The 17,331-nt window shown below is 35.0% G+C and overlaps 1 protein-coding gene across 5 annotated transcripts in view; it reads right to left on the reverse strand.

Annotated features, from left to right (window-relative positions):
* Positions 1–737: 737 nt before the first annotated feature.
* PSIP1 (PC4 and SRSF1 interacting protein 1) overlaps positions 738–17,331 on the reverse strand; it is a 29,040-nt gene continuing 12,446 nt past the window's right edge. For 4 of the 5 annotated variants that reach the window (XM_087716097.1, XM_087716098.1, XM_087716096.1 and 1 more), the window contains 12 exons: positions 12,897–12,998; positions 12,268–12,330; positions 11,231–11,333; positions 10,120–10,195; positions 8,382–8,610; positions 7,447–7,562; positions 5,847–5,902; positions 4,580–4,650; positions 4,110–4,211; positions 3,679–3,898; positions 2,359–2,470; positions 738–1,332 (listed from right to left, as the gene is read on the reverse strand). In XM_087716097.1, the coding sequence (XP_087572223.1) occupies positions 1,272–1,332; positions 2,359–2,470; positions 3,679–3,898; positions 4,110–4,211; positions 4,580–4,650; positions 5,847–5,902; positions 7,447–7,562; positions 8,382–8,610; positions 10,120–10,195; positions 11,231–11,333; positions 12,268–12,330; positions 12,897–12,998 (1,311 nt within the window). In that variant the 3' untranslated portion in view covers positions 738–1,271. The remainder of the gene's footprint in view (positions 1,333–2,358; positions 2,471–3,678; positions 3,899–4,109; positions 4,212–4,579; positions 4,651–5,846; positions 5,903–7,446; positions 7,563–8,381; positions 8,611–10,119; positions 10,196–11,230; positions 11,334–12,267; positions 12,331–12,896; positions 12,999–17,331) is intronic. The other variant, XM_087716099.1, reaches the window with a different exon arrangement.

Consider the following 17,331-nt stretch of genomic DNA (forward strand, 5'->3'; position numbering starts at 1 on the left):
GACCCCCATTTTAGTGAAGAGGGAAAAAGTTGCCATATATCACATGATGATGTCACGCAGCAAGTTTGATCCCTGGATGTCTATATGGTATTGATTACATGTACATTTCTCACAGAAAAGAATAGAATTTTAACCATCAACTAGGAAAGTACACTTACTTTGTTAAATACCTTTTGCTGTCAATTACAATACAAATACTTCAATGGTTTTTTTACCTTGTGAAAATGAACCCCAAAAGAGTACTTAAATATTTCCCCAGAGAGACATTGGGATTGAAATCTCCAAATTTGCCATTAAGCAAAATATATGACCTTAATCACTATAATTTGATATTTTGTTATTCTAACCTGGTAAGGAGCAACAAGGATCAAAATGGAGGGGAAAGTGAGAGATGGTTGCCTAGTTTGGTTGACTCATTTGAGAAATACTTCAGGTTGTACAGTTTTAACTGTCCTTAAATGTTATAGCGAGACCCAAAAGAAGTTTTAAGAGCAATATTTTAAACGTCATTGTGGGAATATAACTTTGATATAGCAATAGTTGGTCACTAAGGCTGGAATCAACTGAGATATTGCCAGTTAAAATGTAGAGGGTTTTTTAAAATTAAAAAATGGTTTTAAGACAATATGTTGTGACCAATGTGTATCAATGCCGACTGAGATACATGAGCATCTTTAGTACAGTATCAAGAATACAGAAAGCAGGAAATCAAAGCATATTAAATTGGCACAATTACCTCCAAAGAACAAAACTAGCTTCTTTTTTAATAAACCAGATGAATATACTCATACATAACTTCTCCAATGCTACAAAATTTGTTCAGCTTCTTACAAAACACAGTAAACCGACACTTTGGCAAACAACAACTCTGAAAACTATACACAGAAAAACATGGGTAAAATAGATTTATACAAGTAGAGCATTTTGGCAATTTAAAAGAAAGGTTACTTTTCTTATCATTAATCAAAAGGTAAAACATACAGTAGTCAGTAAAGTTACTATAGAACTAATCCTGAAACGTATAAACACTTTTCAATCTCTAAAAGAATATGATCTTTTCATCTGAACTATTTTGATGATTAATACTGAGCCAAATGCTATCAGGATGTTTAAATACTTTGAAAAAATGTTTACCTTGACTTTACATACCCCTCACAAATTGTACACATTAAAATATTATGCCTATAAAATTATTTAAAAGTTATAGCATTCTCTAGCTGCCAACCCTTAAGTCCTCTTTAATATGTACTTTACAAAAAATTATGTTTCATTTATTCATTTTCAGCGGTGGAACCCTTCGTCTTTTCTTGCTCTCTTCCATCACTAGACATCCTATAGAAGAAACACAGTACCAATTATGGAAAACTTCACTTTGAATAACTCTGCAGACAAAAATATTTTGTATCTTTCTAAAATATATAACTTGGATTGATTATAAAAATGTGTTTGATGTATAAAATAACTATACTAAGTGTAGTATATATAAGAAAATAATTGAGTTAAAATAAAACTATAAATAATATTTCATTTCTGCTGTTCAGAAGAAGCAAACAAGAAGTTGTATAAAACAGAAGAAAATATTAAGATTATAGCAGAGGTCTGGAATTGGTCCTCCCTTGCCTTATGCCAAATAGATACTAATTTCAAGAGAAAAATTGGAAAAAGGGTGGAATCAAGATTCAAAATGCACATTTCACTAGAGCCGTGATGGCGAACCTATGGCATGCAGAGACATCTCTGAGGGCATGCAAGCTATTGCCCTAGGTTAGCTGCAGCGTGTATGTACACACCAGCCAGCTGATTTTCAGCCTTTGAAGGGCCTGTGGTAGGCCAGGGGAGGCAGTTTTCGCCCTCCCCATGCTTCAGTAAAGCCTCCAAAGCCTGGGGAGGGGGAAAAATGGGCCTAGAGGAAGTTCAGAAACAGGCTATTTCCAGCTTCCGGAGGGCTGCTGGGGGAGGCCATTTTCACTCTCTCCAGGCTTCAAGAGGGTGTGTGTGTGTGTGTGTCGTGCGTGCATGTAAGGGGCAACGGGTGGTGGTGGCGGTCATGCGGTCATGCGAGGAGTAACGGAGGTCATGCGCACATTCACGGGGGTGGGGCGGAAGGGAGGCCATATCACATGTGCGTGCTTTCGGCACCCGAGCCAAAAATGGTTAGCCATCACTGCACTAGAGTTTTGCCTAGTTGGTCATTTTCCAAATCCAAAGTACTATCACAATCGGTAGCTTTCTAACTAATCCACTTTATTAAAACACTGTCCTGTCCCTGAGTGGATTATGCACATTTTACAACAGCCAAAACATTGTTGAAGTAGCATATTTTCATTATTTTTTTAGGATTGGAAACCTTCTACTTACTTTTTCTTATTGCCAGAATCTAGCTTCTCTTTTTTTTCATCTGTGGTGTCCCCATTTTGTTGTGACTGGTTTGTATCTTGACCTTCAGAAGCACCATTCATTACCTTTGTGCCTTTAATGGTTTTTTAAAAAAATATTTATTAGCATGTTAAATGATTCAAAAAATAAGTTAATTATACATCTACCGTTTTTTTCGGAGTATAAGACACACCAAGATTTTGAAGAGGCAAATTTAAAAAAAAAAAGTTTTTGTACTATTCAGCCCTCCCAAAAATGGCCCATTTTTTGCAAAAAGGACACATTTTTGTCAAGAAAAGGGCATGCAAAGCCTTTAGGAGACTTGTAGAGTACTCCTGGGGGCTGGGGCAAAAATGGCCCGTTTTTCACTCATGTTTGCCTTCCCAGCCCCCAGGAGCACTCTGGAAGCTGCCTAAACATTTTATAAATCTCTAAATTAGGGGTGTCAAACTAGATTTCATTGAGGGCCGCATCAGGGTTGTTTGACCTCGGGGGGGGGGGGGAGGGGGAGAGTGGGCATGGCCAGGGTTGGGGTGGCCAGCTCATTGTAACTCGTGTTGGGGTGCCTGTGGTGGCCCGTACATTCTGCCAGAGAAAAGGCACTGTGGGTCAGTCCTTCGCTGTTTCCAGGGTGGCCCCGGATGCCAGATCTAACCACCCCGTGGGCTGGATCCAGCCTCTGGGCCTTGAGTTTGACACCCCTACTCTAAAATCTTGTAAAGATAGATGGAAGCTTAACATATCTAACTTTGTAGAAAAGCTTGGGACATTGTTTTGATGTACAGGAGGAATCAGAATAAGTACTGCCTTGTACTATTTACCTTGTATTCTACACAAACTACTTTACAGTTTGAGCTGAGTAATATTGAGCACAAAGTTGGACCCAATTTAATTATGTACCAACTTGTTATTTATTGTATTATTTACAGTAATATACTTTAAGATGCTTGCTATTCCCCTATAGGGAGATCTTATGACCTTTTATTTAACAAAACTACAAAGTTACAACAGCCTCAGAAAAAATAGCTTTCAACCCACCCAAAATAAGATTTACATAGCCTAAAAACAATAATATCATACATCTATGTGTTTGTTTGTGTACATTTCACTATTAAATGTTTTTTAACATTGAAATGGTTTACTTCTTCTCCAAAATTTAATGTGATAAAAATGTTTACATTCTGATTTTCAATATAAATGTGTTTTTATTCTTAATTCAGAGGTCTCAAACTGACATATAAATGATTATATGCATCACAGTTGGGACAATGAACATATGCATTTTTAGTGAATTGTACAGACCTGTTTGTTCTTTGTCTTTTTCAGATTTCTTGTTTGATCCTTTCTTCCACTGTTCTTTGGTTTTGTTTGCTTCTTCATGCTGTTTTTGCTCAGCTAATGACTTATTTAGTACTTGTGAAAGAACAGAATCACCTTCCCCAACAAGAAACATAGTCTTGAATTTGTTATAGAGCATAGTGGATTTTTCCATTATAATTTGGCTAACCTTAAACTTTCGTATCTGAAAAGATATTTGGGCGGGGGGAAGCATATATTTTATAAATGAGAGTACAACATGTAGCTGTTGAATGCCATATTTTGTGACAATAGTTTGTAATGGATAAACCAATGGACCAATTGTAGTACTAAATTATAATTTTATTCATGAAAAATTTAAGATTATAATGAAAATTCATAAAAGGTTATTATTTTTAATTAGCTGCCGAACTTACTTTTTTGAGTGTGGAAATCATTTCTGCATGCTTCTGAGCTTGTTGCATTGTAACTTGAAGTGATGCAAGTTCATCCAAAGCCTCAATGCATCTGTTCACATCCTATAACAGCATTTGAAGTTTCATTTCTTAGGGGGGGAAAACTCACTACTGCTACAAATTTAGCAAGACATAATTAAATATATGCATGAGTTTAATATAATTTTACAGGAGAAACAATTAAATGATTTTATTATTCACTGAAGTTTTAAAATATAATTATATTTTACTCTACTTTAGTATCAGTATAGTATCTCAAGTCTCTGAGAGTTGTAGTAGTAACAGATTGTATAAATATGCAAGTGGGTCTAAAATGGTTCAAAAATCGTACAAAAAAATGAAATAAATTATGTATGAAGTAAATAGCTTTGTGACAAAATTTGCAACTTTGTTTTTCTCATTACAAAATGGAGTCAATATAACATACATACAAGATGATCAATCTGGAGTGAATTCTTTATTTCTGCATGTATCCTTTGGAGCCGAGAATCCATTGACGTCTCTAAATGTTTTTTAAAAAGTTAAGGGATAAGTATTTTGAATATTTTAAACTAAATGGCAGAATATATATCAAAAGGGATGAACCAATAAAATTATTTGAATTATAATCAAAATAATGTTGTATGCATATGGCTGAAACGTAGGGAATGCTGTTTGCTTACAGAGAAAATAAAACTGTTTTAATAAAACCAACTGTCCAAAGCAACACTACTTATGTTATCTACATATAGAAGAAAGAATAAGTAGATAACTAAGCTATACGAGAGGATGCCGAAGAGTATAATAATAAAGATCCTGCAATGTTATTTTATAGCTCACTTTTTCTTTGGGATCTAATGCAGAACACATATCATCCTCTTCTTGCAGTATTTTCCTACAGCAAGAACTTGGGAAGTAGGTTGGGCTGAGAAGTGTTAACTATCTGAAGAGGAACTGGTCCTTAACAATTTCAGAGCTTAATCTACAAAGCACAGCAAACACTATGCAATATACAAACAGGAAGAGCAAATCTTGACCACTATTGCAGCTTTCATGACATAAAGCAAATTTATCCTACTAGTCAGGCAGAAATTAAGAAACGGAAATGGCATATAGATAGATAGATAGAGAGAGAGAGAGATAGAGAGAGAGGGAGAAGGAGAGAGACCATCCAGACAGATTTATCAGCACAAATACAACACAAATGTAACAAAGGCAACAGTAAAAATATTGGGATTCTGTCTGGATGGTCTCTTGTGACAAGCCGATAGACAGAGAATGGAAGCAGTAGACTTCCTCCCATATTTGGGCATACCAGGGGTTGTGACTCTGAATACATACCTATTTCCCTGGCTCAGCTGATAAGGAGGAGAACCTTGTGGCTTAGCGGTTAACACATCTGCCTAAGATGTAATACAGCACAGGTTCTAATCCCAGTAAGGGTATGGCTAGCTGATGAGAGCTAAATAGCTTGAAATAGATCTATACTAGTCTCCCTTTATTTATTTATCAGCACAAATACAACATATATATATATGCCATTTCTGTTTGTTTATATATATATATATATATTGATAGATATATATATAAGGAAATGGAATTTATTATATATATATGTTGTATTAAAATGCTTACATAATTTCATTCAGAAGGTTAATACTGTTTACATTACCAAGTAAAAATACTTTAAGAATTAGAAAACAAGCTTTGACCACTGACCTCGTTTTTTCTCTATCTTCTTAATTTCTGGTTTCTTGCATTCTTCTCTATTCTGCCTATTCAAAATATTCAATTTAAATTAGACTACAGATTCAAAGAATAAAATGAGTACAATGTCATGCTAATCATTACAAAGTAAATAACTTGAATAAATGACTGATTTTGTTTCAGAAAGAATGTAAGACACAACATTCATCAAATTGGGAGGTTGCATATGATTTTGTATAAAATCTAGAGTATTACATCGAGTTCTAAATAGCTATTGCATTTTTGCCCTTCTCCATCCAAGCCAGCTCAGAGTTTATTATAGGTAAAAATAGGAAAGGGAGCATCACAAATACTGCCTTCAGCTCCTAAATGAAAAGGCACTGTACAAATCTAATAAAAAGTTATTTCTCTAGTGCTGCCATTATCTCAGTCAATGTTTCTAACATTGTTCTGATTCAGAATGAGATAATTAATGTCGCATAATAGCCGATTTCATAAAGTATATTGAACTGCAGGATATGAAGCCCTTGGTTGCAAACAGCCTTTGAAAGCTTTGTGTTGTATCCAGAAATCTCCCAAAATTATTACTATTACAATCTGCAATTTTTATGTGACAGAAGGGAGAATTATTAAATACTGAAAAGTAGATCAAATAACCTTTTAAAAATTTAATTAAATCAAAATTTAACAATATTAAATCTTAAAAGTTGGACTAAGCTAGTGCTTCCTGACAATGATTTAGGTTACCCATCACTCTTATCCCAGAATAAATTCTACATTGTTGTCAGCTGAGTCCTAGTTTTGAACTGGAAATGGATATGAAACAAAAACATTTTGGAAGCCTAATCTGAAAAGGCCCATGAACAAGAATTCGCTAATAGGGATGATTTTTGTATTTTTTAATAAATTAAACAATATACAGACAGATTGCAAAAATCATGTTCAAACATTGTTTCTATAGTATGATATGGATATTTTGAAAATCGATTAACGTTGAAAAATAATTATTTTGGAGCTTTTGCATGGCCCTATGATAAAATAAAAGGGCTTATTTCATGTTCCTATTGTTTCCTATTATGGAATACTAAGAAGAAATGAAAAACCCTATTTATTTCAAAACATCATGTTAGAACATTTTGGATGCTGTTGTAATTCTCTAATAAATAGCCTGATTTAGCTTTCGGGTTTGATTGCAGTTTTTTATTATCAGTTTCATGAGGAAAAAATGAAATTTGCCCACTGGTGTTTTTATGTAAATCTTAGATAAAGTTAGTTAGCTGTTCTTCATTTTCTTCTGATATGGCAGAATGGTTATGATGGAGCTAGGGAGAATCTTGCACAAAGCCATCCTCAACTGGGTAACTCTGGGTTACTTTTTCAGCCCAATATATCTCATAGAATTGTGACCAGATTCTAAAGAAGAGTGTGCTATATTATATTGTCTAGAGAAAGGCAGATAAATAAAAGAAAAAGTTATAAAGCTAAGTAATAAAAGACTGAATTATACAGTACATGATTCTTACTGAATTATTCCTGTAGCCTTGGAATGTGAAAAGGTAATTAATCATATAACCATTTAATGTCTATAAAACTAACTGCCTGATATACTCACGATTCTCCCTCCATTTGTTCTTCCTGTTTACGTTTCCTTTCTGCTACTTCACGTTCATGCTGGCCTTTTAAAATGTTTCTTCTATGCGATCCTTGAACATTTCTTCCTTTTTTCTTCTTTTTCATTTTAATTTGAACAGGAATGAAAGGTTTTAGTTGTTGAAACAACTATTATTGAAACATCTGTTTTAGTTGTTAAAACAACTGTTTATTCTAATTTTACACCAGGTGAATGATCCTGAGTAAAAATTCTATCATTCTTAAAAGTTACATGTAATCTACATTCCATTGCATTGCTTCTCCACTCCATTTTAAAAATTTACTAATTCCTATGAAATCCTGTTTTATCCAGGTATTTGAAACTGAATTAAACTTTCAACAAAATGAAAAGAAACAACTGAGCCACGACTGCAGGAATATTTCATGATAATTTAACTTTCATAGTGCTACTAGATGAAAGAAAAGTTATAGCTGATGAGAAGCATCATAAGAAAAGGCAGCATCAAATATAATATGTCATAATGTCAGTATTTATATTTGAATTTATCATGAATCTAAACACTCCTATTAACATGGGACTCAAAATACATCAAATAGTATCATCTTACTGTAGGAGATGACTAGGCTGTGCCTGACAGCGGAGTCAAACGCATCATCAGTCTGGAGTCCTTACCCCACCACCCGAAAGAGACCTATGTCCGTCCCCGCTTGAAGTCCGCTGATTCTTATCTGCCACGAATTTGCCTTCACTATTAGTAGATCAGATTCTTGTATACACTGCATAGAATAAATTCTCAATGCTTTTGAACTCTAGCCTGGCTCCTGGTTTCTTGTGCCTGACAGTACTTAATAAAAAAATAGCTCAAGAAAAATTGCTATGCAATATATAAAGGACATTTGTCTGTATCTGAAATGAAAGAAATAAAATTCATATACTTTATTCCCTTCTTGCTCTTCTCCATCGTCTTCACTATCAGAGGCAGATGCTGATCCCACTTTAGTAGTATTTTTCCTTTTCAGGTCTGTGTCTTTTTTATTTTCCTTTTTATCTGGGTCTTTTCTAATTTTGTCCTCCTCTTTTTGACTCTCGTCATCTCTTCTCTGCTGTTTTTTGGGTGGCTTCTCTTCAACACTCTTTTTCTTACCCCTATCTTCCTCATGAATACTAAAATATATCAAAACAAAATAAATATTAGCTTTATTTTCAAATTTAAAAATTATATTAAAAAAGCAAATTTACCTTTAGTTCTGTGTTTGCTAAAAAAAAGTATTATCTCTTGATATGATAACACCTACTTAAAAGAAAATTGATAACCAAACTTTGAAGACAGTGAAATCTTTGGCAGTTCAATAAACAAGCAGCTGAATGGAGAATCCCGGTGCTTGAAGTAATGTTCTTCAAAATTTCAGAATGATGTATGCTGCATACACTTTCCTTTAGGTATTTTGGGTTATCTAGTTTAAAGAAAACTATTGCACTTGTTTAAGAGAGCGAGTCTGTTTATCAGTAGAGTTTAAAGAGATTCCCTTGCGATTGCACTTATGACTGAGTCTTCTGGAATGCGTTTTCAGATTCTCTACTCTAAAGGTCCATTTGAGATGACCCCCTCTCCCCCAATTCACAACGTAGAAGGAACAGATACTTATCAGAAAAAATAACCACCCAAGTTTCATGAGGGGAACATCTATTTTAACAGGAAAACAGAATCTTTCTTACTGATACAATAATCTTTTAATCTAAATCCTACAATTCACCTTCAAACCATTAGCCCACCATTTATTTTTTATCATCTATAAATGGCACAATATTTTGATCCCCCCAAAAATCTGGACTAATAAGAACAAGTGATGGGTCCAGAACCTCAGTAAGAAAAATACTCATAAGGTATAGTCCCCACCTTTTGACTGATTTCTTTTAGGACTACTACAGTGGCATTTTAGGTAATCTATGCATTCAGATTTTTCTGTGATAAAATAACATCTTTATTCTTGGTTTCACTGTTCTGTTTGGGATTTTATTTTATCACAGTAATTTAAGAATGTTTGTACTATTTTTATGTTGGCTATTTAATTATGACAAAGTGAGTGCTCTTTTTTTAAAAAAAAAAGTACAAAGGCTCACAATTCTAATATGGGATTGATGAACCACAAATAATTTGCAAAATATATTGGACATAACTGAACTTAGAAATCTGGTTGCTGTATTAAATGAGATGGAAATTCCTCTAAAGCAGATCCATGAAGTATGGCAAAACTCTAATGTAGATACAAATAAGTAAATAGGTAACTAGGAAGATGACACATTTAGATTTTTCAAGGATCTGTAATACCAGCTTTTGGAAGCAGTCAACTACGAAAGCAGTGATTCAAATTTCTAACCAACAAAGCCTGCCAAGAATGCTTTCAAGCACTAAAAGTTATTGAGAGGTCTAAAACAATGCTTAAGGTCACAATCTATATGAAAATTGCATGGGATTAATTCTCTACATGTGAGAAAGAAATAGTGGATAACAATGAATTATATATATATATATTTTGTAACAATATGCATTTCAGCCTCATTAAGGCAGCTAAATCTAGATCCAATGCATAGAATTCTATACAATATCTACACTTAAACATGGTATATTCATATCGCTATAGAACAAACAGCAACATTTAAAAATAAGCTTACCTGTCACCCTCTGGAGGACAATGTGGTTTTATCAATTTGGGTCTCCCTCTTGGTTTCGGAACTTTTATTTCAGTAGCTAGTGTCATTTAAAAATGATTTAATTAACTGTATTAACTTTCAATAACAGTATTTGTCCAAAGACAAAATTTAACCATTAATAAGTTAATAAAGCGTACTTATTAGAATATATCTCATAAACTTAATTTTATTTAAAATGCAATTCCTTCATTAGAATAATTCCTATTAGAAGACAATTTTTCAAAATATATTTTAAACCAAGATGCTTATAAAACGAAGCAAACTAATAATGATTTAAAGATAGACCAAACTGCTGTTACTCTTCTTGTATTACATAAATATAGCTATTAATGAACACAAGTATATACATTTTATAGTAGATATGAAAATAAATGTTGACTCTTCATAGATTCCACCCTTTATTCAGGAGTTTGCTTGCAACAGAAGCTTTTAAACATTAGAGTTACATAAGGTGCTTTACTGAAGAGAAGTCATATTAACAAAATATCTGGCTCCTACAAAATCTAGCTATATGTATTTTCTTCAAGTTTAAAATTCTAGGCCTTTTCCTCCCATCCACCTGAGTCCACATATTTTTGGCTATTTGCTTCCTGTTCCAGAGAATTCTCAGCTCAATATTTATGTAATAAACTGACCACGTATTCTCACCCACACAAATTTAGGTCTTACAGGAGTCTAGTGGAATAAAAATACTGTATAGCTTTATGAACTAAGGCAGGCATGCCAAACCTGCAGCTCAAGGATGCACATGGCCCTGGATAGCTAGCAGTAATGGAAGTTTGTTATTTATATACATTAATTATATTATATATTATATATATGGCCCAAGATAATTCATCTTCATTCAATGCAGTCCATTTAATTTAATTCAATTTAATTTTTAAAATCCAATATGAAAAAGCCTTGTTTGATTTTTTTCAATCACAAATATTATTTGCTTTGCAAATAAATTCACTAATGCTTATTATCAAGCAATACTAAGGAACAGAGTATAATGCCTAGCAGAATGCATGTATCAAAATTTCTGTTGCTTTCTTTCCCTTTTAAGAATGCTTTATGTGTTATAACTCACCAGCAGGCCTTCCTCTTTTAGGACTAGCTTTTGGAGCTGTAATTGTTGCTGTTGCTCCTGCCACCACCACTGCTGCTTCTTCTACTTCTGCCTGTTTTTCAGCCTGTGTTAAAATAATGTATTTACATAAACTTGACAGAATTATACTACTGGTTCCAAATGGAAAATTACTTAAAAATGAGTTACTGTTTTATTTCTTTTCAAACTTTGGAAAATACTAGCAAAATTAACAAAATGCTAATGAAAAGCAAAATCCAACATATGACATATGTGTACACTAAGGTCTGCACAAAACCATGTGCGCCATTGCATTTTGCACCAACTAGAACTTCCAGATGCTCTTCAAGGGCAGCCCCTTTCTTCAAGAAATGAAAACACAATCCCAATAATCCTTAGGAAGATGTTGGAGCAAGTAATAAAATAAACCACTTGGAAACACACTGAAGACAATGTTATAATTTTAAGAGCCAAAATGGTTTTGTCAAAAATAATCATGCAAGAAACATCTTGTTTCCTCCTTTCAGAAAGGATATAATATATTTGACTTAAAAAACATTTGACACAGTTCATTGATTTAAATGAAGTGGCAGCCTGGGAGCAGAAAAGCAGAAATTTCTACCCACTAGGAGACCACCATAGGTTTTTTGAGTATGAGAAGAAACAAAATGGAAGATTCCAGTGCTTATTAATATGGGGTAGAATAATTCTCTGTTTGTCTCTCTTGCTTCTATAATCTGTTCATGTTTTGAAGTAGGTGAAAAGAAAACTAAAGAGAAAAGTAAGATGTCTTTGCTAGTTTAAAGATCCATGCCTATTTAAAGTCATTTTTGTGAACTGAATGACCCTTATTTTTCAGACAAACTAACTTTTCATGCTCCTTGTGGAAAAATATATTTACTGGATTTGACAAGAGCAATCTTATAAATGCCATAGCCTAGCAAAATATTCTGAAAGAGTATTCTTTATTTAAAGTATATATTTATTGTTTGAAATAAAATCGACATCGTAATATATTTGTATAAGTTAATAAGTATTACCTTTCTTTTTCTCCCCCTTCTAGCAACTTTAGGGACTGACGTATCACTTGTTTTATTCATATCCTATGGATAAGAACATTATTAAAATCATTCTGAATTACTGAACTTTTGAGTTCTTAATACTCAAACTAACATTTTAACATAAAACAAAAACTGCAATCAAATTTACCAAAAAATCTACACCAAAGCAGTTATTAATTTAAATCAATTTGCAGTGCTATTTGCAATAAATATATATACTGATTATTAATAGCCTCTGCTTGACTAATATTCCTCCCAAAATAACACTTAGAATTCAAAGAATCAGCAAAGTACTTGAGGATATTTAAGCAAGTTTGACAACAAAAGTTTCAGAAGCAGTTTGTAGGTCACATTGTTCTAATTACCACTTTTAACCAATTTACTATTAAGAAAACCTAAGTATATCTGCTCTAAAATAATTTTAACTAACCCTCAATGTATCATTTTCTGAATCTATCAATCGATGAATATGTAATATCATTTGGTGATTTTCTTTGAGAAATAGCAGAGCTGTAAGTATGAGTGAATGAAAAATCCCAATTTTTCATATTGTGTGAATTAGAATGCAATAAAATGCAGAATAATTCAAATGCTTTACATCAACATACTTCACTGCTAGGTTTTTCTGGAGAATCATCATCTTTTAAAGTTTCCAGTTCCTTTTCTTCAATTTCAGCTTCAGAAGTTTCATTGTCTGGTTTAGCAGATCCCTTAGAACAAGACATCAGAATATTTTTTTACGAACATGGTCAAAATAGCTCTTATTCTTATATTCTATCAATCCGTCTTAATTTTCAGAAGGGATAAATAAACATGCCCAAATATAAAGGAGTACATATTTGTCATGTTTTAAAAACTCATTTTTATATTTACTTGGAGCAGGTAAATGTAAAATATTTTTTTCTTGAATATCCTCTTTCAACTTCTTTGTTCTGCAAAAAGGCCATTGTTGCTATCAGAGAATGCATCAGATGTTCAACATATGAGAGATGGAACTTACAAAATTATGTATACTATCTAATTAATATTTAAAGACATTAAGGCTGAACCTCCCATTCTGGTATTCACTAGACAATAGGTTAAGTGAAACCAACAAATCCTATTTTGTCTCACATTTTCAAGTGGCTTGTAAAAGCTGCTGAATTATCATCTATTAAACTCAATAATGCCTACACTCAGAATTAATTCTTCCTTGAGTATGATTGCCCTTGTCTGAAAACAAAATTAAGCCTTTTTAATCTTCAAACCAATGATGCACATCTTTAGATTTACTCAACTATTATTTTGATATTTAAATTAATTATATAATAATCATATAACAATTAACCTGAACAAATATTTGCACAAATATTTAACAATAGTTTGGTTAAATTCACATATTGAACCACTATGTGATTGTTTAGTTTTAGTTTGGCACATTGTATTACTTGCTAAATTGTAGCCAGTTGCATTTTATTCCACTAAATCCATTTATATACAGGCTACCAGCTATTTGTTCAATAAATTATAGCTAAACTATGGCCTGGGGCAAAGTACAAAGCCTTTTTTAAATTATGAAATTGAAATATTTTTTTTCTAATCCCCTAATCCATAGTCAGATTATATGTTTGCTAATAACAACCAAATATAATAAATATACACATATATACATATACAAAAGTCTGCAACCATATTTTTGAGATTCCAAGGGAAAATATTACCAGAGGAAATACGTATGAGACAGTATGCATTTAAAAGTTGATGTGATATTGAAATCAAATGCACACATTCAAGTTTCAAGAGCTGGAAGCCCAGATAAAATTTTATGAAGTATCAGCATTACTATCCTCTCTAAACTACATTTTGATTTTTAAGTTGCTCTAATTATTGTACATATCAAGGCAAAATTGATCTTTCTCTTGGAGCTTTAGTATTTTTTTTTTTAGTATTTTATTGAGTATTTATATGCCGCCCTTTTCCCTGAGGGGACTCAGGGCGGCTCACAACAATCAGGGGAAGGGAGTGCAAGACAAGACTTAAAAAGAAAAAGAATCGTGAATAAAAGAAAATTATCCATAAAACACAACATTCACTCAACATTCGGGCGGGGTGAGAGTAATCCTATCCCCAGGCCTGATGGGATAGCCAGATCTTGAGGGCTGTGCGGAAGGCCTGGACTGTGGCGAGGGTACGGATCTCCACGGGGAGGTTGTTCCATAATGTCGGAGCTGCAACTGAGAAGGCTCTCCTCCGCGTAGTCGCCAGTCGGCACTGACTGGCGGATGGAATACGGAGGAGGCCTACTCTGTGCGATCTGATGGGACGCAGGGAGGTAATTGGCAGAAGGCGGTCTCTCAAATAGTCAGATCCACTACCATGGAGCGCTTTATAGGTGGTAAGTAAGACCTTGAAGTGCACCCGACGATCAACAGGTAGCCAGCGCAGCTCACGGAGGATTGGTGTTATATGGGCGAACCGTGGTGCGCCCATGATCACTCGCGCGGCCGCGTTCTGAACTAGCTGAAGTCGCCGGATGCTCTTCAAGGGCAGCCCCATGTAGAGCACATTGCAGTATTCCAGCCTAGAGATCACAAGGGCTCGAGTGACTGTTGTGAGAGCCTCCCGGTCCAGGTAGGGCCGCAACTGGCGCACCAGGCGAACCTGGGCAAATGCCCCCCTGGTCACAGCCGACAAATGATGGTCAAAACTCAGCTGTGGATCCAGGAGGACTCCCAAGTTGCGGACCCTGTCTGAGGGGTATAAATTTTGCCCCCCCAGCCTGATTGGTGGCACGTTGACCAAATTTTTGGGAGGAAAACACAACAGCCACTCGGTCTTTTCCGGGTTGAGTACCAGTTTGTTAGCTCTCATCCAGTCTTTAACAGCCTCAAGGCCCCGGTTCATCACGTCCACCGCTTCATTGAGTTGGCACGGGGCGGACAGATACAACTGCGTATCGTCCGCATATTGATGGTACTTAATCCCGTGCCTCCGAATGATCTCGCCCAGCGGTTTCATGTATATGTTAAATAGCAGGGGGGACAGAACCGAGCCCTGCGGCACCCCATAGGTTAGGGGCCTCGGGGACGATCTCTCCCTCCCCACCAACACCGACTGCGACCTGTCCGAGAGGTAGGAGGAGAACCACTGTAAAACAGTGCCGCCCACCCCCACCTCCCGCAGTCGTCGCAGAAGGATACCATGGTCGATGGTATCGAAAGCCGCTGAGAGGTCGAGGAGAACCAGGATGGACGCGTAGCCTCCATCTCTGGCTCTCCAGAGATCATCGGTCAATGCGACCAAAGCGGTTTCAGTGCTGTAACCGGGCCTGAAGCCAGACTGGAAGGGGTCAAGATAGTTAGCTTCCTCCAAGGTACGCTGAAGCTGTAAGGCCACCACCTTCTCAACAACCTTCCCCACAAAGGGGAGGTTGGAGACTGGACGATAGTTGTTAAGAACTGCTGGATCCAAGGACGGTTTCTTCAGGAGGGGCCTCACCACCGCAGCCTTAAGCGGTGTTTATAGAATCACTCCCTCAATGAACTACTAGAAAGAACAGCATCAAGGATACATTCTTCGCATTATCAGGTTTTTTGGCATTTTCTATCTCTTTTCATTCTTATATTGCTTATTATATTTTGGTTAATCACGCTTATTATATACAAAGTATAATTTTTATACAATACTTATTTCTCATCCGAACAAAGATAGTCTATTTGCTTTCTCCATATAACAATGGTACATGATTTTTTTTTTGAAATTACAGATTGCTCACACGGTAGTACTTTGAAAAGGGAATGGAAAAGATAACAAAGACTTTCCTGCAAGATACTGACCTGGCTTGTATATAAATTAAATCATTATTTTGAAGAAACTATAGTGAGTTTGCATAAGCTAAGGTAAAATGAAACAAGCAATATTGAAGGGTAGTTTTTAGCATCTACTTTTGGTTTGAACTATTGCTGTTTGTAAACAACAAGATGTAAATTATCATATTGTACAAATACAATCACTACTTCAAACTTCAACACTCAGCCCTAACTTTCCCATAGCTGCAGCATTGATGACACAAGGTTACATTACAGGAAATGCTGGAGACAAGTTGAACCTCCTGCTACTGCCACAGCAGGTGCAGACTTTTAAAAGTTTCACAGATTAAAAAGCTATTGAAAAAAGCCACAAGCAAGTGTTATAATTACAGTATGCACATAGTCCCACATTTTCAAAACAATCCTATAACAATATCCCACACAGAAAACAGGCATTTCATTTCCCCCCCCCTTCTAACACTGTTTACAATTATCAATTTTTCTTCCTTCCCTTTACTTGGGATTTCTTTTTTTTAATCTAGTTCCAAATAAATGATTGAAGTCCTTTGAATAATCATGCCAACACTTCAGGCAAACACAGAAAACTGGCCCAAATTTTGGAAAAAAATAGATTCATGCAATTGCAGAAAAAAAATGCTGTTTGCCAGCTGAGGTTGAGTTTCAACTCATTGTAATAAAAAGAAGTAAACTGAAAAGAGGATAGAGAAAGGGTTAATCCTGTTTATAGATACACTCCTATATATTTTGACCAACAAGCTTAACTTATTCAATGAAGCAATGTTTAAGTGACAGATCACATAATCTGAAATTAATACTTCACTTTAATAATTCCATTTAAGGATTCTTACAACACAGTGAACATAAACGGTATGTGCTATTTTTGTACAAGAGAATGACTTAAAATGTGCTTACTAGATTATGGTTCAGTGAGCTATTTGAACTCCCCAAATATGTTACGCATCAGTGATGGGTTGCCCATTTTTTACTACTGGTTTGGGTGCGCTCCCGTGACACTTCTGCACATAAGTATCTGGGCGGAGCCTCCCAGGAGCAACCCATCTCTGTTATGCATGCATAAAAAAAAATAAAAGTTAAGAAATCCAAACTCTCACTCAAAACCAGCTACTAGTCCCTATCAGCTGGCCTGTTCATTAATTAACCTTTTCTTATCATTCACATGAACTTCAATTACTACAACAGAACAAAACACTGCACCTGTAGTTATGCTGCATAT

This window comes from Thamnophis sirtalis, unplaced genomic scaffold, assembly GCF_051295495.1.
Source record: "Thamnophis sirtalis isolate CommonGarterSnake01/CBP01778 unplaced genomic scaffold, rThaSir2_p1.2 scaffold_5, whole genome shotgun sequence".
In the NCBI taxonomy this organism is placed as follows: Eukaryota; Metazoa; Chordata; class Lepidosauria; order Squamata; family Natricidae; genus Thamnophis; species Thamnophis sirtalis.